The following is a 24,079-nucleotide window of genomic DNA, read 5'->3' on the forward strand; positions in this document are numbered from 1 at the left end:
GCAGAGACAGAAAGACTGAACATGAAACACAGAGCAGCAGCAATACATGGTTCCTTCTACTTGAATTCTATAAAAATACACATCCTTGAAGATGCTTACTTACTTCAATCAAAAAACTAGGGGAAGAAACTTTAATCAAAATAACAGAGGCATCTACCATGTTGGAACAGCAGTTACAGAATTTTCTCCATATAAGTCTGTACTGTTTTGTAGGCTATAGAAAAACTAAGAGGAGTGCAGCATGACAGGATTCCAGCATGACAGGATTCCCATTTTGCTTTCAAAGGACAGAGCAGTGCCAAGCATAAAATGAGAATCATAAGCAGACTCGTTTAGAATCTATCCAAGAAAATAAAAAACAATATGCTAAGTGTTGGTGGTTTGGGAACTGCCATCTCCAAGGCAGTACCTGCCATATCTAAATTTTGAATCCCAATAGAAAAAAATCTGTAGTAGGGGGACCATACACAAATGAGAAAGTATTTTGTCCTCAACAACAGAAAAACCTAGACCCAGAAATACTTAGAAACTCTCTCCATACAACTATTTGGAGATCCAGATGATTGACAAATTCTCACCTTCGTGAACAGAAGATGTAATTTCCACTTTGAATTGGAGATACCCACTAACATGATCAGCTGGAAGCCTTCTGCCAAGATTATAGCTGAGAACCTGGTCTCTGCAAAATCAAAAATATTGGGTTTTAAAAGTTTTTGCAGGTTTCACGTTTTCAGTATGTAATTTATATTATGGTCTTAAAATTGGCCACATACTTCGGTTTGTATGGAAAAGCACAAGCACCAACAATGGTGTAAAATACCTTTAGTTAACAGACAAAGCAGCTTAAAACACTATGTTTGATCAATTCCAAATACAGATTGTGCCCCACGAATTCTTATACATCACTAGACATCTTAAGTTCAAAAGACATCAAACTGCAAAGATCCCTCTCTCCTAACCGCCTCCTTCCCCCAATACAAGTGTTTAATAATTAACAAAACCTTTCTGCCCCCTTGTGGTTTTTACTATGTACAAAAGTCACAAATAGTTACTTCATCATTTTTCACTTCAACAAAGCACTTCCACATTCTGATTTAGAAAAGCTATTAATGCTTGGATTTATCTTTAAATACGTTCTTAAGAGTTACTGAATTCAGTGGGGCTCAGACTAGATTAGACACTTGTATCAGCTTTGGATCAGATTCCAGGCTGTATGTTTTAATTTAGGCACAGCCAGAATTCACAGCCCCAGCTCCCCTCAGCACTTCAGCTGGGACAGCTGAAGGAAAAAGAGAGAGCTACTGAAGACCTCCACAGGAAATTATTGTTATTTATGCAAATAACATTATACTGGTACAAACATCTCTCCTTAACTGGTAGCATTCATAAAATAAAATAAACCAAATGCAGTTATTAGTGAAATAAGATGCAGCAGTTTGCATAAACTTTTAGGAAAAAAAAAGCCCTGAGTGGACAAGCAGCCTCCCCTCTCCATGCTGCTCTGCAGCCCACAAGATACCAAATCTCTGCAGTAGTGTCTCCAGGACCTCTCACAGATTCTGCACTCTGTACTCCAAGTACAATTCATCAGTTAGGTATCTGAGGTTTCCTGTTTTTACGTAAGTTTTATATTAATACAGGCCATTCAAAAATAGCGAAAGCCATGTCATGAATAATGCCTTCTCTGTATTCAGCCAAATCAATTGTAGATGATTCTCATCTCATTTATCATGTTTTCCAGGAAATTAAAAGCCACTGGCCATTTCATTACACAAACTTGTGAGCTTTGACTACAGCTAAAAGTGGGACAGAATTTATCTGAAATTGGCTGGTTCTGAATTTCACCTTTTCGTTCCTTAATAATCATCCTTGACATCACTAAAATGATGGTGTTATACTTGCTTGACCAAAAAAAAAAAAAAAAAAAGCAAGAGCATTAGCAGTTAATTGTGTATTTGGTAGATTTTTACTTCACATCTACATTAACCACTACTTTACCTTGCAAAACCTTTGGTGAAATATTGTCTGTCTTTAAACAAAAACTGAAAACGGACAGGTATATTACAGATGAAAAGGCAAAACAGATTTAATGTCAGTTCCAACAGCAGTATGGCAAACCAACGAAATATCCATATTCTTAATACTCATTTCTTACACTGCCTCTCATTTTCTGAAAATATTTTAAATATCAAATATATAGAATTGAAATATGGAGAAGAAAACAGGAAATGTCTTCCAGATTAACAGTTTGAAAAAACAGAGGTGAGAACTGATGAACACAGCAAACTGGCAACTTCCAGAAATCACAGCACCAGGGATCCCAGAGCAGAAAAACATTTTGGTGCTTAGCAAGTAAATAAACACCCTGCTCTAGGTTTTGAAACTAGCCTGTATCATGGTGTTATTTTTGAGTGTATAGGAGTGTGCAAATTTATTTGAAAAAGCTGCTTGTTCAACCAAACACAATTTGTTGAAACACAAGGTGAGGCACAAGGTGAGGCACTTTTTCAAAAAGTTATATTGTGCCTATACCTGCACTGTTTTTGGATACTGCTACAAAGCAAATGGACAGGCTTTTTAAAAATATGTTTTTTAACAAATTCTGTGTCAGAAGGTATTACCAAAATTTTAAGCTACTCTACAATTTTATTCTTCCTTTACTTACCAATGCAGACACCACTTTACATTTTTGAAAAAGTAAAGCTGAAAACTGTTTTCAAATTGAGTTTGATTTTCCTCCCCTTATGCAACTTGTTACTTTGAGGGGAATATCTGTGAAAAAGGAGGCCAGTTTGTGTAAGTGTGAGGACACTGCCATTCCCTTCAGCTTTAAAGAAGAAAATACACGTTTAATTTCACCATAATTCCTCATGGGCCTAATTCAGTGGCTTTTTTAAGTCAATGGAGACACATTAACTTTAGCAAAGTTTGAGGCCAGGCCTTAACAAAAGGCATGTGCAACAGGTGAATTTTGACTGAGATATTTACTTCCATCAGTGAGCTATTCATAACGACAGGCAATTTAAATTGTGTAGTACTAGAAGCACTCTGAAAAATAAGGAGTCACAGCCTTGCAGGACTGGCCAATTCACTGAAGGGATATTATATCTCTGATTATTGAACTGACAATTAAAAAGACTTCAGCTGTTCAAGAAGTCAGTCAATTATACCTGCTTCTGCTAAGAGACTTGCACACAACCATGAAGTAGTGTGATAATGCCTTGTTTCTTGACTAGCTAGCCAGAGGGTAATGTTTCTTGTGAATAACATTTTTCTCATGTAAAGAAATTAAGCTGAAAAAAAGATAGACACACATCAACACAAACATGGGTATATGTATTCAGGACCAGGCTAGAAACATTGCCATTTTCCAGTCAGGCAATAAAGCCATTAAAATTACAATATATTTCTGAGTACAGATGTAGCAAAAATTTGCTAGTCTGTACCAATAAGCCAGAAAGGCTGCTCTTTGCTCTCAGTATCCTAGATGCTGAGTCTTCCTGCTGAACACAAGTTAGCATTAAGAATGTATTTGTTTACCCAATTGCATGTCTCTCCAATAGTCTCTGAACAGGTATGGTTAACTTCCCAAGGAAGCGCTTGATGATCGGACGACTCTTGGCAAATTTGTCTTTAACCTCAATTTCCAGGACATCTGTTAGAAGTGCAACAAAAGAATATTTCTGGAAGGAAAGAACATATTTGACACCATATCAATACACCTTTATTCAGAAAGAATGTACTTAATTACTACTAATGTGCAGTGAACTCTAAAAGTAATGACTGATGACAGCAGTTTCCACATGGCAAAATATGTCAACGTCATTTATTAATGAATTTTTGCATATGTAAGTAGCTTTTTGCTGTTCCCCATTCTCTTCCACTGTTCCTTGAAAAGAATTCTCAGTAAGAAATTGCACCAGATAAAAGCACTTTCAGGGTCTAGTTTTCAGGGTCAGAAAGCAAAATGCTATATATCCTACTGCTTGCTTCTATTTGCATAGGGGAAAGCAAAAAGAGAAGGAATCCTTGCTGCACTCTGACAGATCAATGCAGGAGGAAGGAAGGAAGGGTCTCACTCCAGGCTGTGCTCAGAAGAATTTCCCTCCCAATACCGTGCTTTGCATTCATGTTTTGTATGCATGACAGGAAGTCAAAAGGGCAATGTGTATTCAGGAGCAGCATTACTCGAGGAGGAGAATTTTCTAGGGAGTTTTGCCCCAACATTGACACATCTCAGCGAACTCCAAGAGAACCTTTCCCACACCTGGGGCCTTTTAACAATGTGGTGCTAATTTACAGAAGATTTCTTGATATCTGGTAAAATCATTCTTCCAACTTTCCCTACATGGGAACATTAACACAGTTACTCTCTAAAGCTTTCATTTTCATGCATTTTGAGTACTTCATCTCTTAGATCTCTTAGATCAGAAGTGGTACAGGGCAAACGTTAAGCAAACATGTTGGCAGATACACACACACACATACATACAGCATGATGACAAATTCCCTTAGGTAAACAAGCTTAAGAATCCAAGATTTATATTTGTCATCTAGATTTTAAGATACTCCAAATAAACAAGCAAAGTATGGCATAACCTAATCAGAAAAAACAAGGTCATCTGGTTATACTTTTACCATCTGCCACCTTTAAGACCTCTGAGCAAACCACAACCTGTGCACAATGCCTAATACACATGTGGTTAGGTAGCCAAAGATATATTGAACAATGAACAATAGGAGAAACAGCTCTTCAGTTCAGCTGTAGACATCACAAACATCTTCAAAAAAACCAATTAAACTGGGTCAGGAATAAAATCCCTTCCTCATGCTGGGCAACTGTCACAACTGGGTTCCTCTGATAAACAGAAGTTTAAAACTTGCCACTCTCAGTTTGCTATAATATTGCAAATTACTTTGCAGAAAGTATTAGATGTAGAACAGGATCAATTCTGCACCACTAGGACGGAATATGTAATGGGATCATAACTGCTGTTGTCAGAGCATTGCTACAGGGAAGATCCAGCAGCTAAAGCAAGCTGATACAATGTGTGCACCAGTGAACATTATCTCTTTCTAATAAGCTTCAAAGCCAAGGAGAACTGGAGGAGAAAAAAAAGGGGAGGAAAAAAGCGTAGATTTTCTTTCTATCTACTGGATAGATGGATAGACAGACAGAAAACTGGAAAATTAGTTTAGAGATCAAAACTTCAATTTTTAAAAAGATTTTAAGACTGATCATATCTACAGTCTTTCCCACAACCCAGCACCCCAGGGCAGTGCTAATACCGACCCTGACCGGTTGTGCTTTACTGCTTGTTTGCTTTATGATTTGTGGAAACACTTCCCAAGGCCTACTCAGTTTTCATCTTCCTAAAGAATACATTAACATTCACCACAGTACAGGCTTGCCAGTCCTGAAAGGGCTATGGATGTGTGTCAGCAGTTTCACTTCACCACATAAACATTTATCTTCAGAAACCCAGACATGGCTCTCCTGAATTCAGTGGCAGTTGTGGGACTGAGTTCCTTCCATGGGATCTGCACAGTTTACCCAATACAGACACATCTGGCAAATTGGCTTCTGCTAGATTACCTGTTTTCCCTCTTTGCTGAGTGGTGCTCTAACACGTTCCTGGGTTTTCCTTCCTGTATAGTGTAACTTGTTCCCCCTCAGCCTGACAAAACTGAAAATTTGTCACCTGCTACACACCATGAAAATACCATTTCTAAATGAACAGTTGTTGCAATAACTGGGCATAAATGTTCACGTAGTGTAACGTCTCTTTAAAAAGAGTCTTCTCACAACATACACTCCAACCTTAATTAATTTATTTTTGCAATTTCAAGGAATCTACAGGGTGGTTAAGTGAGTTCATCCTTTTTTTAGCACAGAAGGGAATGAAAACCTGCCAACAGCTTAAATACCCGGCTTTAATATGCAGATGAAAACTGTTTCTATCCACCAACAAGGTTCCTAAAATTACTAAAATTTCTGTGTCACTTTAAATAACTAGCTACAAAATAAGCTCACAGCTTTCAGAGGACTAATGCATGAGGAGAAAATACAAGCCTGGTACACTGCATCAGCAGGCAGACAGCTCTCAAAAGGGATACATTACCTCTCTGTGCCAAACAGGATTAGTTGTGTTACTGATGATAGTCGACCTTCTTTCCTGGCCATGGTGAGCAAACGTAGGAAATGTACTTTTCTTGCCTGGCTGAATGGACATCTTTAGATAAGGATCAGGATTGAAGAACATGCCTTTTTTAAGTCCAGCTGCTCTAATATCTATAAAGCAAAACAAGAAGGAAGGAAAAAGGAACTGAGTAAATTAAAGCTAGTTCACAAAGTAGTGTATTCCTAAAATATTACCCAGGAAATCAATTCACCATAGATTACTAAATAAAGCAACTTAAAAGTACTCACACGTTAACTGGATCCAGTGTACAGCAGGAAATCAAGTGTTTTCCCAAAAGAATATAAGGAAGAAAGGTATCAACATCCTCATTTATATTTGAGCCTCTAGTTATTTGTAAAACAAAAAGCATAAACTTGTAGCTAACCTACAAATGCTTTTCTCAGTAAGGTATTTAAGGTATTTCCACTCAAAGAAAGAAAAGAAACCCCAACAGAAACATCCCAAAATGAATCACAGTACTTGTTTTGTTTCTGGATGAGAAGAGGAGATAAAAACACTATATGGGAGGTAATACAGTGAACAGACACTTTCCAGAAGTTCAGTCTCTGATAAATCCAGTCCAAGTCTGCTCTGGACTATGATGCAATTTTCTCACAATAGAGCAGATAATCCATCTCACATAAAAGGAGGCAAAGTTTTCTGAAAAGGCTTTTTTCTTCCTAGAGAAACCTCAGTACTGCAGCCCTCGCAACTTAGAATAATAAATAATAACTTCCTCAGGAGAGTACTGTCATTACTAAGGACTTCAACAGTAGTGCAAGCTTCAGCAACAACAAAAATAAAGAGGTACTTTTTTATATATTATTAGATTCTAAACTTAACTGTGACATATTTCTTTGTTTCTCTGTAGGTTTGCTGAAGCATAAGACTTGTGAATTTTCCATTAAGTACCTCAGTATGCTGCATGCAGCAATGCAACTGGCACATATCATTTATACATGCAGGCAGAATTCACTGCTCTAAAATTAAATGCCATGCCTGTGGATTTGGTAAAAAAAAGAATCCTACACCATATTCAGGATTAAGTCACACAGCAGAAACACAATTAAATAAAACATCATGTGCAAATGAACAACCTAAAAACATTACAGGACATGTGTCACATATGTCACATATATCAGTCAATACACCTTTCAAAATGATTTCATGGGACTCCTCAGGCAGAATCACAACTGTATATTAAAGAAAACAGGTTTTTCAGATTCACAAAGCAATTACTTGTGCAGTCCATTATGTTAGTCTGTACAACCTATCAGCTCTATCTCAGGTAACTGCTGAAAGGCCACTTCAAAAAGCAGTGGAATTTTTCTCCTCTACCTCTACAATCTCTACACATTTTTATTGTCAACTCTTCAAGATTCAGAAGCGAATTTCATCTGCCTTTGCTCAAGCTGAACACACTTCTGTCTCACACAAGATTTCCCTGGAAAAAAGTTGTAATCAAAACAAGTGAAGCTGGTAGACTGCACCCCTACAGCTATTTCACTGTGGTGACAGCTTAGCTCTGTCACAAGTGAATTTTTTTCCCTTTATAAACCACCATTTGCAGCTATTGCTTTTTTCAAAGTGATGGAGCCAGACTGCATTTTAGTTAGAAGTTGTTTTCCACTCTTCAATCTGAGAGGAACTGTCCCTTGTGCGAAGTGGAAATTTCCCTAAATTTTTCATTCTGGGATATATCAAATCCATTTCTTTCACTCCTGGAGATCCATGATTCTGGCTGGTTTTCAACAAACAGAAGTACTAAAGAAATGACATATTTCAAGCCACTAGAGTGTGCTCCTACAGAGGCTAATGAAGAAAAGCATTCCATCTTTGATGTTATTTAGAACAGCAACTTACATTTTTTTTAAACAATAATTTGTAAAACACAGAGAAGTGTTTTTTACCTGATAGGGTAAAGCTGACCAACTTCCTAGAGTGCTGAGCTCCAGAAGCACCTTCATCTGTGCCTTCTACTCCCATCTGAAATGGAGAGAAAAAAAAAATAACTATACCACAGAAATTTTCATCTGCTTTTTACATGCCTGGGGATGAAAACACAATTTTAAGGTACTATGCTTGGGAAGGTATGACCAAATACTGCCTATTACCACAGACAGCACAGAGAGTCTCAGCCACAGCATTAGTTTACAACAAAATATCTATTATTTATGTCACACAGTGCTAATACACCAGTAGCCCAAATCTTCCAAATAGAACATGTATAGGCTAATACACATGCAGACAATATTAATCACAGAAAACCTGAATCTTTTACAGCTTTCCCTTTTGTAAAATAACAAACAACAGTATGGATTTGTAATACACATCAAAGCACTCAGCTGTCCAGTGACAGTATATGTAACTTTTGTCACTTTCCACAAATAGATAATTTAGTGTGCAACAAAAAAAAAGCAAAGAGATCAAAGAGAGACTAAAAAAGCTTTCAGCTCTATTAACAAAAGCTCCTTTTAAACAGAAAAGCGCATCAGACATCTAAATATAAATGTGGTCTAAAAGCTTATGCTTCATGGATTTCGAGGTTTGGTTTCTACTGAAATCCCTCATTAGGTAAAGCACTACTTCAGAATAAAATGTTTCTCATGTATTAATGTCTGTCTCTTTCAACTAGCAGAAGGATTTGTCTTTAAAGACAGAGGAGATGTGCATCCAGCCGAATAATCCATCACAGAGGCATCAATGGAGAGATCTTTGAAGACAAATGGTTCCCTGGGCAGGCACTGCTCTCACTCCCAAGCAGGAGAGGTGACACATTAAAAACTTGAGCCAAATACAGGACTGAGGATTAATACCAGTGATAGAACAGGGTCTGATGCATTGAATGATGCAAATAAGCCGAATAAAAATGGGCACACCTGTGTGCATAGATGGACTGAGGCAGCCCTGAGCAGATGAGCAGTGGTTTGAAGTCACCAGATGGATAAATGACTCTGGAGCCACAGGGAAGCTGCTTTGCATTCATTGAACACACAATTATTCCTTTTTATACTGCTTTAAGCTACTTAATAATATAATTTCAAATACTTCCCACAATGATCAGCAAGCACATTGGAATCTCATTTGCATTAACAAATGTGTGGATTTCTCCAAAGTGATGAAGAAACAGCCATGGTGTTGGGGCCTGACATCCCTGTGGGCCTCAGCGATCTTGTGAGAGGACACACCGTGCCAGCAAGCACTGCCACTCATCGGCCAGTGCATTCCCTTCCCTCACTGCTGGCTTCAGGGGCACTTCCCACCTCTCAGGGCAAGATAAGTCTTGCCAGAGTGCTCAGAACTATCCCTTTTCCACCCAGCATGACTTTATTATGCCAATGATTTTATATGGATGCATAAGCAGTGACAGGTGGTAGCAAAATTATGAAGCCATCAAAAGCAATGGGTTAATTCCAGCTGGATCAGTGTCCCCTTGTCTACAGACAGATACCATGGAAGCAGTGAGGGGTGCATCCCACTGTGATAGTGGTGGTGTTCAGGCAAGGCCACAGGAATGCTGTGTATTCCAGTTTCCTCTTTTGGGCTTATTTCAGCACACACTGTTTTCCTTGTTAAAAATGTTACTTTTAATAAACAAAAAGGCCTTCCCCATTCTATACCTATTTTTCTGCTACAAGTCAGACTCCATTCAAATAATAAAATTTTTATTGCTAATCATAACCTCATGTAACAGTAAATAGAATTTGCCCACAGTTCATCTATAGCAACATGAATGGTGGCAGTGTTCCCTAGCACTTTCATAACTTTTCTATATGACCTCTTCCTGTTCCATTATGATCTGAACAGCAGTTTCAATCCTTCTGTGCCAAGTGAAAAATTTCATCCCAGTACACACACACACAAGTTTTGCTGCACAAAGGCCATGTCATCTGGTGTAACACAGTGTTTCTGAATGCTCCATCAGGCCTTCTATTTCCCCTGAGACAAAGTAACACAATAGAATGTTAGCTGCTTATCCAAAAATGTGATGGACTGAACTATCTGGTGTGATACACCATCAGTATGAGAAAATCCAGTAAGCAAGGAATTTTATTGCATCATAAAAAAGGCGAGTGAGCACACCATGATTTTCTTACCATTTCCTCAAACGGCATTTCTCTAGGAACAGACAGAACCAGTACCAAGAGAACCCAGTGATCTCTACTGCACAGTGCTTAAGCTCAACACCAAAGCCATGGAAATGCAGCGAGGTTTGAATGTTTAACAATAGGTTTACTTACACAGAACTAAGCCAGTATGACATTTTCAGGAAGTATCATCTGAACTGTCATACAACATTCTCATCAGGAAAACTAACAGCTCACTATTTCTGAAAGTCTGCACTGCACTAACGCAAACAAAAATGTTTATGTAAAATTACCCTTTCCAGCAGGTGTGTGAATTCTGAACAATACCCAGGACCCTGCATTACCTTTCAAAGGAAAGAAATTTAAACAGTGAAAGCTGATATAAGCCTTCAAGAATTACCATGACTCTGAAAGACAGATCCCCAGGTAGCTACCAAATCATTAAATGCATACTTAGATGACAGAAGTTCAGATGTCCTTTTGTCCAATGAATCTCAAAATTACTGGTGGATAAGATGATACGGTCAAGAAAATACAAAACTTAACTGCTTTCTCCAATCAGTACAATCACTCTGCTTCTCAGTAATGCTATAGTGCAGCATGCAACACACTCCAAGGGTTACTTTGAGATGCATTTTTTTCCTCTTGCTCAAAATCAGACTACCTTTCTGCCTTTAGTTTATAAATTGACATTAAAGACAGCAGCTGTCAGGCTCATTAACTATGACACATTTTCTCCTGTAAAGTATCGAGTCTGTATGCATCTGTGAAACTGTTACTCACAGTGAGATCTGACAAAGATCTGAAAATTAAATGATGCTATCACCTAGGTTTGTAATTCTACGAGAACACCCCCACACAGTTGGTATATTAAGATATAAAGCCTAGTATAGCACATTTAGTGTCAGATAACCATTGCATGCACTTGTATATAATACACAACACTGAAAAAGCACCAGTTCAGAATAAAAGCCATTCAGTCTGAGTAACTTCTGCTTTACTGCATCTTCAATGCTGCAGTTGTCAGGACGCCACCCTGACAGCTGTGATCTTAAATATTTGGCAGCTAACATCAACTAATCAAATGCACTGTGAAACTTGCTGAAGCTTAGCTGAAAAGCTAACTCGTTAGATAAATTATCTGCAGCAAAAGCACTGTGGTTTGGTAGCCTTTTCTGCCCCTTCTTTAACAACTATTCCACTACTACTTAAACAACTAAAAAAACTCCTCTAAAACTTAAACAAGTCTCATAACACAAACACAGTAAGACAATACTTCCCAATAATCAGGGAATTACTAAATTTCAATGAACACTCAAAGAATTCAGCAATTTTTGCAAGAGTCCAGTTTCATTTATATTAACAATTGCTATGTCTGCAACAGTTCCATACTGAATATTAGGAAATATTTAAGAAATAGGAAGAAAGAGAGACTCTGGACATGGTTTCAGTTATATATATAATCATTGGGAAAAATTTCTATTATGGTGTTAAATTACAGAAGACTGTAAGCAGCAAAAAACTGAACACAAGCAAAGTCAAATTGTCAGCATAAAAGATTTCAGTTAAGCCCAGTGACTTTTTACTGTTATTTAATTATGAGCAATACAAAACCATGGAAAGCACTTCCCAGTTTTTATAGTTTTTGTAATGCAGCACATTTTTCTAAAAAATAATTGCTGTCAATAGTAAAAATAGGAGACATATTGACAGGCTGGTCTGACAGTTAATGCTGTCATCAGTACTATCATTTTATGAAACCTATCAATAAATCATCTTCTACAAATACAATTAACAAATAGACTAAACTCACCATCACAGCAGGGTTTTTCACAGTGATACATGGAGTAGTAGCTCGCAGGGCTCCACTAACACCATGGTAGTATTTAAAACAGATCTTTATTTCAGCTGGAAAGAAAACAAAAACCACATTAAACACTTCATGACTGACCCTAGGCAAAAGAGACACAACAAAAGGATCCAGCATTCAGTGACCTATCTTCAGAAATACTCGAACAGGAAATTAAAAATAGAACTGCTGGTTATATCCTCATTGCATGTTGGGTCTGCTACTGCTACTTAAAAGACAAAAATGATAACTTACCTAATTCTGCAACTTACATTTCTGCTACTATATCATCAGCCCTGGAAAAGGCATACTGGGACATTTGGACATTTGCCACTAGGATGGCTCTGTAGGACTTTGGAAGAACATGACACATACCTGAAGGAAGCTGGAATCGTTTTATATATCAGAAAACAGGAAAGGTAAAGGTTGCACCATGTTTCTGGTCCCACTGATTAAAGTTTTGTTTGCTAAAGTGCATTTACTGCAAACAAAAGAGTATTATGTTTAACTGACCGCCCCTGTAGTTCCTCTGCATTCTTCCAACCAAGCAGAACAGCTATAATTATGGCTGCCCTTGATCCTCTGGGATTTTCCCTATCTGGAACAATGTATGTTTTCCTTCTCCATTGGGATAACTTTTCTGTGTAAGGCTGATGAGGGTTTTACCTCTGGGTACAGAGATGGCCACAGGCAGACAGCAATGGCCAAAGGCAGGCAGGAATTACAGCAGTCAGTTCAGACAGAGTATGTGTATGAAAGTCTTGGCAGTTCAGTTCCTCTGCTTGGTTTAACAATATGGCAGTAGTCAGTGAAGTACAAAACTGCAGAGTTTTGTATAAGATTTTGAGACATATATGGCATGATTCCTTGAGGGTTGAGGTATTTCATCACTGCAAGATAAAATATCCACTTATCCCTACTCAGAAACCCACCCTGCAAGTCTGCTTAGCCAAAAAAGGATTATTTATTTTTAAATTTGCTGCAGCTACAGATCAACATTCATTTACTATCTTCCTCCAGAGGAGACACCTCAGAACAACCCTTCAAAGGAAAGTATCTGGCTGACAGTGCCTCCAGGGAATCAGGAGGTGGAGAAGCTGCTGAGCCCACTGCCTCCTCCTCACAGATGAGTTCACACACACACAGACAAAACATGCTCTATTTACCACAAGCTTTAGAGCAAAATTCAAAACGCAGACAGGATTTTTAATCACCTACAAAGGTTTATCAGACCTAGAAGTTATCAGGCAGGACTATGGGTTAGTTTCCTCCTGAACTGAGCAGTTCTGCTTACATACCAACAATACTTGCATCCAGGACAAACAAAAATTTCTAGCTCACACAAAATCAGAGGCTCAGCACTTGCAAAATCTGGGAGGATTTATACCAAGTACTGGACTTTCCACATCGTAAAATGCACATACTGAGTAACAAGAACTCAAGTCTGAGCATCTCTTATTCACACTGAGAACATATTATGCCTACATGAGGGCGTGGTTAAGACAATGTATTATTCCACTAAGACTTACCATTTCCAACTATATTGCTTACTTCTATTTACTTTTATCGCAATCAAAGCTCAATTTTTTGGATAGTTTCTGGAGCTGCTGTTTATCCAGCCTGTTGTGACTATCTTCCCTCAGCTCATCACTTTTCAACAGAATCCAGCAATGGAAGAACCAGCTGCTTATCCACGGACAAACCATAATGTGATGGTGGACAAATACTCTCACTACACTGACAGGTACATTGATCTAAAGGCTGAAATGCAATACAAGTTTTGCAGCCTTGTACTTGTTTCTCTCAATGATTCCCATGAGCATACAGTACTTCCCAATACCTGCATATGGCTGGTCATAGAACAATGCTTGATTCAAGAAATGGATCAAGGACAATCCCTTGCATGCACACCAAATTAAAAAAAAAACAATCAAACAAACAAAAGACCAAACTTCAGAACTTACTGCTAGAAATAATTAGAAAAAGCAGAGCACTTTAAAACATAACATGGAGACTTTTTCTCCCACTTGCCAGCAGAAGCAGCACTGATTCAGTCTGGGCTTTATACAGCACTTCATTCACACATGCATTTAGAGAAATGCTAACGGCAGATCTGCTGTTAGCACTGTGTCAGTGGGATTAATACAAGAGAAGCTGTGCTTGAAATTCAGCACAAAATTGAAAAATGGGCTACCTGCCATATGCACACAGATGTCAAAATGAACATGGATTTACAAGACTGGATCTTATACACAGCAACAATAGAAACACTTCATAGTATAAGAGACAGCAAAGTGGTTTTTTTCTTGGCTAACAAAGCTAGAAACTGCAGTTAACGTTAACAGATGAAGGAATCTCAGAGGAACTCTGTAAGTTCAAAGCAGCTGAGAATGTAGATTTTTGACATGTCTTGTGCTGTGCTATCAGGAAAAAAACCTTGATTAGAAGAGGTTTTTCTTGATTCTTGACTGATTGATTCCTGACCTCTAGATATATTGAAAACAAGTATCTATGGCTGCTCCTGATAGCTAAAGGTGGTGTGCTGAGATGTGTTCTAAGGCCCCACAAACACAGACTTCTTCAGCAGCAGTAAGCTCAATTATCTGCTAACAGGACTTCAATATTTTGAGAAATGCGTTCCATACTATGTTAACACATACGTTTACTCTGAACTATTCCATACCCTAAATGCACATTAGCAAGTGTCACCTACAGAATTTTCCCAGTTTCTTTCATTTCTCCTGCCAACTTGCTTTTATGTGTTGCCTTCAGGGGGAAACTGGCACATCTTTTATTTCTTTCCTACTTATTCTTCCTCAACAAGTTAATGAGATTCCTTTGCACGGGATCCCTAGTGAAAATGTTAAGAACAGTAAACGCAGCAGAGGAAAAGCATCTGCACCTGACCACTGGACCATTTTCTGTATCATTAATAAAAATAAGATGTTTCAGAACACAAAAGAATTTTCATTCATGGGAAAAATTAATGTATTTTTTGCTACTACACGTGCCCTCTTATAACTGACACTCCTCCAGACATCATATGACCACAATAAATTCCTTCTTTATTTAAAAATAAACCAAAAATTAAGTTGGGGGATCTGTGATTCTTTCAAAGTTATCACATGGCCATATCAAAAGTTAAATATATATATATGCATGCTAATTAATCAGAAAACTCTGTGAAACCATAATCCCCTTCTTTAAAAGCTAATAGCCATTACCATTTTATAACCATAGTCTTATAGCTCAGGTCCATTACACAAAAATGTTGGAATCAGTAAAGGTTTCTGGGACTCAAACACTGACATTTGAATTTCAAAAGAACACCTGCATGAAATAATAGTGCTCTTACCTCTATGGATCATATAGTTTTGCCTCTTCAATAATAAAGGGATCAGCTTACATTAAGTAACAGCTTGGGTTGAAAACATCACTAATTCCCCAAAGTTCCTCACTAACTACTTTTTTACTGCCTTTAATACTTTACCTTTGCCCATCAGAAGAATGCTTTATGAAAGAAAGATACTAAGAATACTTAAACATGTAAGCATAATTCTAGGAGAATGTATTCTTTTCACAAGACTGACAATGCAGGAAGGCAGGTGTGTCTGCTGTAAGAACAGCTTGCTTCAGACAGACCCCAGTCAAACAAAACACCAATATCAGAGGTGGGATCATCTCCATTGAGAAGGGATTAACAGACACATCTCCAAAAGTCAAATCCAAGCTGGGTTACAACAGTCTATGGAGCAAAACAGTGCTCCCAGTTCACTGTGTGGAACCTGCACAGCAGCTGAAACTTCCTGGCCACTGCAGCTGAGTGCCCAGAAGGTACTTGGGCTGAATCCATGGCTCTCTGCAGACAGAAACATATGTCCTCCAACATTCACCAAGGAAAAAGCTGACAGCACAGTAACTCATTGGAAAAATATGAGAGCATGTTCTGCAAAACATATTTAAGAAAACTAGAACAAATGAAGTCACTTGCATTCATGCTTTACAAAGCTATAAAGGGAGATGCAATCCATGCAAAAGCAACTGTGTTAAATCCTACTTTTTTCCCATCTGAACCTGACAGACAACTGCAGAAATTTAGCAGTGCTCTGCATGTCCTGCCAGTTGAACTTTTCCGTAGCATGACAGTTCAGTGAACTCCACATTTCTATTTGGACATTTAGCATTCTCTTCTCTGCATCACTTTCAGCCTGTGCATTTTTGATTATTTCCTACTGGACAGTAGCAAACACAGCAGCAGAATGCAAGGGCCAAAGCTGGCAGCCCTCAGGTACTTGTCATCTCTCTCAGCAGGTGTATCACAGAATTTATTTTACAGGAACATTAGGCAAACTACCCACAAAGCGACTTACTGAAAGCATTTTAGCTAAAGTAGGATCAATAACAGAAAATGCTCATGTCCCAGTGGTCTTTCCATCTAACCTGCTTCAAAGGGAACATGGACAAATGCTTGTTCAGGTAACAGAGCCACCCTATCCCTGCCAGCCCCACTCACTTTGCTGTCATTAGAGATTTTTATTTATAGTCATGAGCACTGACTATTATGCTCCAGTTTGGCAAAGCATTTAATTATAATCTAACCTTTAAAACAAAACACTGGAGTATTATGTGCTTAAGGAAGTCAACAAAGCCTGCCACAAATGTAAAAAATACAAGACTTGATCCTGTTTCAGTTATTTGTGATACTCAAAAATAGCTGTTAAGAGACAACATAAAAAACCAGCAGAAAAATAATAGAAGTATTTCTAACTCAGTGACTATGTCTATAAATAGAGTAGGGACAATAACCATGAGTCCCCAGACAGACCACTGAAAGGGCGCTGGTTACAGGGCACTGCACAGATGAATGTTCCAGGCTCAGAACAATTCCATGTGAGAAAACCATGACCTTTACAGAATTTAACTGGTAAAATTTTAAATGGCAAAAATATAAATATTGGGTACAGGCAATGCATTACGAACATTCATTAACATTGACCGTTATGGTCAAAACCATTACAAAAACTAAACTATGTTCGTACCTCTAGTTACAAGCAGCCCTTAAAAGCTAAAAGTATATAAAGTTCAATTACTAAATTGGTAGTTCTTTGCCTTCGATATCTGAAAAAGAAAAAAGAGAGTTGGGAATCTGCTTTGCTAGCTACAAAGTACAGCAATTTCAGTCTTAATATACTATTTTTGCAGAAGTTATAATTTCATGGAAATAGGGACTGGATACCAAGAACACCACATAAAACCTCACTTTTAACATGATACCAGTGCAAATGTGAACACACACATTACCATGTCTTCTGAATATACCTCACAGTCTACTCATGTTCTTACTCACAGGGGATGAACGGATCAAGAGCAGCCCTGCTGAAAGGAGCTGGGCATGCTGGTGGAGGAGAGGCTGGGCATGACCCAGCAATGGCAATCACAACCCAGAAAGCCAAAGATGTCCCAGGCTGCATCCAAAGCCCTGTGGGCAGCAGGGCAAGACAGGGGATTCTGCCCCTCTGCTCTGCTCTGAGATCCCACCTGGAACCCTGCACACAGCTCTGGGGGCCCCAGCACAGGAGGGACAGGGACCTGGTGGAGTGACTGCAGAGGAGGCCACCAAGAGATCAGAGAAATGGAGAACCTCTCCTATGAAGACAGGCTGAGAGAGTTGGGTTTTCTCAGCCTGGAGAAGAAAAAGCTCTGAGAAGAACTCACTGCAGCCTTTCAATACTTGAAGGGAGCTTATCAAAAAGATGGGGACAAATTTTTTACCAGGGACAGTGGGTGATGGTTTTATACTAAAATAGGTTAGATTCAGACTAAACATAGGGACAAAACTTTACACAGTGAGGGTGGTGAAATGCTGGCACAGGCTGCCCAGAGAGGTATTAAGTGCCTCACCTCTGGAAGCACTCAAGATCAGGTTGGATAGGGATCTGAGCAACCTGACCCATCAAAGATGGCCCTGCTCATTGCAGGGGGGTTGGACTAGAGACCTTTAAAGGTCCCTTCCAACTGAAACTATTCTGTGATTCTATGCCACAAACGAGATTTTAGTTCAAAACACACTGCATCTGTGCAGTCACTGCATCCAAGTATCGCAGTGTGGCACCAGAAGTAATTTAACCACAAACATCCCAGGGGGAACTTGGAAATTATTGATGTGACAAGACTGGCAGTCTCTGGATGAACCTCAACAGCTGCCACTATGGATTATTGCTCACAGCATAAAGCCATAGCACTGGCAAAGAAAATACATGCAAATCAATGTATTTCTATTCTACTGACAGTAAAGACTGTGACATCAAATGGTATAAAAAACAATGACAGGTAAAGTAGGTGAAGGTGCTTCTTGTGGACACTGTAATTAACACTCATGGAACCAAGACTATAACTTATAAATACAAGGCCAATACAAACTCAAAGCAGGCTCTCAGCCTAAGCCCTTACTAATAAACCAGGCAGGACCATGGTAGAGGATCAAGAGTGAGCACAGGATCATCCACAGTGCTGAACAGTGACCACCCCACTCTTTTACCTATTAGAATATGTAGAGTTTTTAACTTCTGGGCACATTGCATATGGAAGTGCATAAGCACCAGTTACCTCTTGCACAGCAGTGACTGTCCTATGGTGAATCTCCCTGCCATGGCATCTCCATCATGACCAGTCCTTCCCCATACTGCAGAAAACTGACTTAGAAGCTGCAGATTATAAATGAGTAGCAGCTTTTACCAATTAGTCCCAAATAAAACTCAGGTTTTTTCTTACACGTTTTTTCTATCACCAGCCTTCCTATGGATCATTTCATGCCACCTTTCTGCTGTCTCTGTTCTCCATAAGGAATCCTATCACCATCCACTCTGTTTCCAGCACAATGACCCAAAGGGAGCCCCTTCCATCCCAAGCTCACAGACTGCTATACCCACTTGCCATCTGAAATAATTTCTGGGCAACTGAAACCTCTCTTGCACCAGAGTAAAGGCCTCGATGTACTTAGGGACCTGAACAACCAGATGACCACACCTGTGTGGCACTTTCCCACTACTGCCACCAGTTAGGTTCACTCCTTGAACCTGTTTCCTTTTACAGGAGGATGAAAATTTTAGAGCTGAGTTTAGCAATCCTTCTGTAGTTTACACAGCAAAAAAATATCGAGGGAGCCATGTAGTGAGTCATTGTTTTCCTTCGGTCTCATTTTAGCAAGCCTCAGAGCAGGGTTTTTTGAAAGCCACCTCTGCTACGTGAGGAAACAGCGTATCAGGCATATTGATCTTCAAACTCACCTTCTTGAATGTCTAAAATGACTGAGTTCTCTTTCATGCCTACAAAGCGCTTTTGCTCCTTCCCCAGGGAAAAGCAAGAGGAACACCTGCCTTTGTACTGGCTGGCTCTGCAGTTCAGAGCCACTCACATTGTCTCGAGGTGACATCTTAAGGACATTGGCTGTTTGTGATGGTGAGCTGGACTTGGTATTTTGCAAATATTTCCTTTCTCCTCTGCATAGTATTTCCTCCCTCCCCTTCCCCAGCCACTCCTCTCAGAGGCTGCTTGTTTTTCTGGAATACATTAAGTTCATTTCTCTTTATTTCACCATTGATGCCTTTGAGTCTCCCTTCCAGGGCAGAGCCTACAGAATTTTTGTGCTGATTTTTGTCCAAGAAAAATAGAGTTTCCTTTGATCATCCTTGTTTTGCTAATTTTGGATGCTTTGAGGGGAATTAACGTCTGTTTTTAGTACGAAGAGGAGACTCTCCCCTCCGTTCTTTCTGCAGGTTGCTTGATCTGAATAGAGCAGATGGCAAACTATGCCTTTACATGTTACTTTCTTGGAAAAATATGAGATAGTGAATCCCTAGGAAGGGATTTTTAAGAGGAACAAATTAAGTGATCTTAACACTGAGTTACAAGACTGCAGACACACAGTAATGAGAAATTCAGAAAAATGTTTATCCAAGCCTACACCTTGAAACATAAGCCTAAATTTGAGAGACTTTGGTGAATAAATTTACAATTATTTACAATTATGGTCATGGAAAAATAGATTCCCAAATTAAGGCATAAGATGTTTTTCTTAAAACACAAATCTTTCTTTTTGCAGGAGTCTAAGGCATAACCCAGCTGACTCCCACTGATTAACATGAATGCAATTAAAATGGAAATACTCCTTCTGCATGAGATTTGTTTGCATATGGCTCGTTAGCAATGCCATAATTCTCTGCACTTCACCCCTCCCAGAGATGTTACTGGTGAACAGATACAGAATGTCCCTAGGCTCTGACACTGCCAGGGAAAACCCACATCCAGTCTTTGGTGTAAGTTCATGCTGACAGAGCACAACTCATTATCCAGCATTAGTAACTTGCATTCCTTTTCCTCCCAGAAAGACATGACAACTTTAGGCCAGTTTTGAGTGTAAATCCTAAAGGATTATTGTAGTTCCTTAGCATAACTCTGTTAATGAGCATCATCAGTTCTCATTGCCAGAGCAAGTTCAATGCTTCTCAGGCTTGCAGAAAACATTTCCTTCCTCTCCTTAAGTACAGGTGGAGCAGGAAACTTGCAATCATGTAGGTATCACAGTATACAGCAGGGAACCTGCAATTATGTAGGTTTCACAGTATACAGGTGGCAATTAAGTACTGTCCCCCTCTACTTGGTACTGGTGAGGAATATTGTGTCTAGTTTTGGGTACCTAGGCCCAAGAGCATGGAGAAAATGGAGAGTGAAGAGCAGAGGGCTACAAAGGTGGTTCGGATGGACAGAATATGACATCTGAGAATGGCTAAAGGAGCTGGCCCTATTTTGTCTGGTGAAGAGGAGGTTAAGGCAGGAAAAATGTTGCTATCTCTACTGTTTCCAGTTCTATCGGAGTTTTTAAAAAGGGCAATGGCCCAAATTTAAGCTATTCATATTGGATTTCACAGAAATCTTTTTAGCGGGAACAATACTGCAGCACTAGAACAACGTACAGCATCCACAAAATCTTTGTCCTTGAAAGTTTTCAATAAAAACCACACTTGAGCAGGTCAAGTGCTGGTCCCAGTTTTGAGCAGATTGGATACAATGAGTATTCCTATGCTGTGGCTAGTCTCCAACTGACTTTAGATTGATCCATTTACAAATTTTGTTCATGCTTGTCCCCCAACATTTCCTCCCCTTTATGGATCTGCTGCTTTAAAAATTCAGGGACACTGCTAATGATCTGCTGAATGTCATTACTGTGAGAAGTAAATATGATAAACCCAACACACCACGACCTGTATCTCATCTATTCTGCCTCTCAGCAAAGATATTTCTAAACCTAAGAAATCTACAACTGGAGAGCTCTTTCCCAAATTTGTAAAAAAATGATGGAATAAAGCATCAGCATTACCTTAAATTTAATAATCAGGCACATGTTTACTGATAATGTTAGACTGTTCATTTGTCTCTCCCTCTTGCTATGACACCCATCACATGCAGTGCTATAGTGAGAGACAAATCCTATCTGCACCATGACAGCAGAAGGAGGTTAACAGAGGAGCTAAGTTTGGATGTGTGGCTGGCACAGGCTGGGCAGTGACAGGTCTGCAGGGTGTGGTATTTTGCAATACCAAAAAACCTGACAGCACCCCTCTTCCCACACCCGCCTTGGCGCCGCACCGCAGTGACACCACGGTTGTACCTGAAGGGCGCAGCCACCTGCTGTGTTTGCCCCTGCTGTGATTTTGTGAGCTGAGGAATAGAAAAGTAAAAGAAAAGAGCAGCTGCCTGTAGTTGCATCAGTGCTGCTTCACCACCTGTAAGCTTCAGGGAAAAGCCTGGCTGAGCAAACATGGTCATGGATCTGTGGAGACCTCTCATTTAAAAAGTGGAATCAGAAATTCAGTAAAGTGTTTCAGTGCAGTTTTTGGCCTTACTCAAAACTCAAGTGTCACTGGTGACATATTTATCTACCATACTATGTGCTATAGCAACATATGTTCATAAACATTCCTTTTTACAGTTCTCAGCTGCTGCACAATTGCTTGTCTCTTGTTCATTGTATGGCAGCAGAGCTGTTTGATAGTGAAGCTCACCATGACCGAAGAACACACATCCTGCACTTCCTTTCAGCTGACTGTGATGTGGAGTAAGTTGCAAAGTGCTAAGTCAGCTGCAGCTGATTTTAAGTCCAAACTAGCTCTTGAAGCATTAGTTTGGGTTACTCAGCTGAATTGGAAGTACTATTCAACAGTCTAATCTCACCACACTGTGGAGCAACACATAACCAGCTAGAAGAGACAAACATCCTTGAAGTCAAACTGCCCATACCGGCAAAAACACTGATGGAGTTTGTGTACAAGACAGGTAAGGCAATGAACTTTACTAACAGACATTTTAATCTGCTTTGATATACCAGTCTTTGGCACCAGGGAAGTTAATTATCTTCATTATTTTCTTAAGCATTGTCTTCAGTTTGGTAATTGTAATGTGATGAACTCCTGAAATGGAATTTAATTTTATCTTATTTAGGCACTTTTATATTTTTTTTGAGAAGTGTGTTGTGTAACACATAGGGCAACTTGGCAAAATTCAATGATGAGTTCTAGAAATAGGAAGCTTTAATATCTATTTTTAGTACAGGGTATACAACACTTCTTGAAATACATGTATTACTGTTCTATCAGTTAACTGGAACAAAAATTGCTGCCAAGACCTACAGCAAGCAGCACTGCAGTGCTTTATTTCACTACAGTGAAGTGAAGAGTGGGAGTATTTTTATTTTATTTTTTTTTTTAAACTTATGAAAGAATATTCGTTACTGTGAGGCTAAACAGGTGGTAAAGCAACTCAGAGCTCTTCTGGAACAGATTGCCACTTTGATGCTTGGCACATCAGAGTTCCCAGCAAGCTCTGATACAATATCCTATGATCAGTTTCTTTAGGGATCATATGCTTCATATGGTAGGATATGAAGCACAGTTTCATCAAAAAGCAAAAAAAAGAAAACAACAAAGAAAAAACCCAGCCCACAGCAGAGTAGCTCAGCTTCCTATAAATCCTGGTTGTCTGAGGGAATGGTGGGTGTAGCTCTTCTACTTGAAGCTTGACTACCAACAGTCATTACACAGTTCAACTGAAGGCTTTTTATTTCAGTCACATAAAGACTCACAGTATTTCCAAACTTCCCAGCGGATTTTCCAGTGCAACAAATCTTCAGCTGAGAAATTCTGATGCAACCAAACAGGACATAAGCACTTCCTAGAGACAAATCCAACCTTCCCGCTAACAAACATCAGCAAGAAGTATCAGCTTTTCCTTCACACACACTTACCATTAATATTTGTCCAGCTGAAATTTGGAACTTCAGTGGGAAGGGACTTCGTCTTTCAAATGTGTATATACTACATCACATCACACAAGGCAACCCCTTCCTCCCTTAAAGTGAAATGTGCTAAGAATATCACTAGAATACAAACACACATCTAAGCTCAACTCCATTTTTATCATGTCCAGCAAATGCACTGGAAAATGCTCCCCCGTAAGAGCAATACAATCAATTCCCTTGATTTACCAGAGGAACTGATGAAATGGGTATCAAATGCCACCCTGTGGGCCTGCCTTGGAATATGCACTGCATATTTATTATATAAATAGGTACTCACATTCCATAAAATAGGGGCCAGGTTCAATTCGCCACACAATTTGTCCTTTTTGCGTGCCAGTCACTCCCCGATTCTTGGAATCCCAGAAATTGGCTGGAGAGTTCTCATCTAAAGGAGGAAAGACAAAAAATAACCTCAGCAAAGTTTTCTTGGCTTTCTGTTTCAAGAGGCCCAGATACAAAAAATTACTTGTATTACATTAAAAAAAATAAAAATATATTGAATTAACTGGCAAAAGATAAATAGCTTCTCTTGTACACTTGATAGATCAATTTATGCAGAGTGAGCAGACAGACACACAGCCAAAGTAAATATAAGTCTTCCTGTAAG

General features: G+C 39.1%; 1 protein-coding gene across 12 annotated transcripts in view; it reads right to left on the minus strand.

Moving 5' to 3' along the window:
• Positions 1–24,079, minus strand: part of HECW2 (HECT, C2 and WW domain containing E3 ubiquitin protein ligase 2) — a 166,298-nt gene that overhangs the window by 46,486 nt on the left and 95,733 nt on the right. For all 12 annotated transcript variants that reach the window (XM_086897047.1, XM_086897038.1, XM_086897041.1 and 9 more), the window contains 6 exons: positions 23,750–23,857; positions 12,084–12,178; positions 8,093–8,168; positions 6,123–6,292; positions 3,541–3,683; positions 579–679 (listed from right to left, as the gene is read on the minus strand). In XM_086897047.1, coding sequence (XP_086753173.1) covers positions 579–679; positions 3,541–3,683; positions 6,123–6,292; positions 8,093–8,168; positions 12,084–12,178; positions 23,750–23,857 — 693 coding nt within the window. The remainder of the gene's footprint in view (positions 1–578; positions 680–3,540; positions 3,684–6,122; positions 6,293–8,092; positions 8,169–12,083; positions 12,179–23,749; positions 23,858–24,079) is intronic.

The sequence above is a fragment of the Cyanistes caeruleus genome, chromosome 7 (assembly GCF_971803275.1).
Source record: "Cyanistes caeruleus chromosome 7, bCyaCae1.hap1.1, whole genome shotgun sequence".
Classification (NCBI taxonomy): Eukaryota; Metazoa; Chordata; class Aves; order Passeriformes; family Paridae; genus Cyanistes; species Cyanistes caeruleus.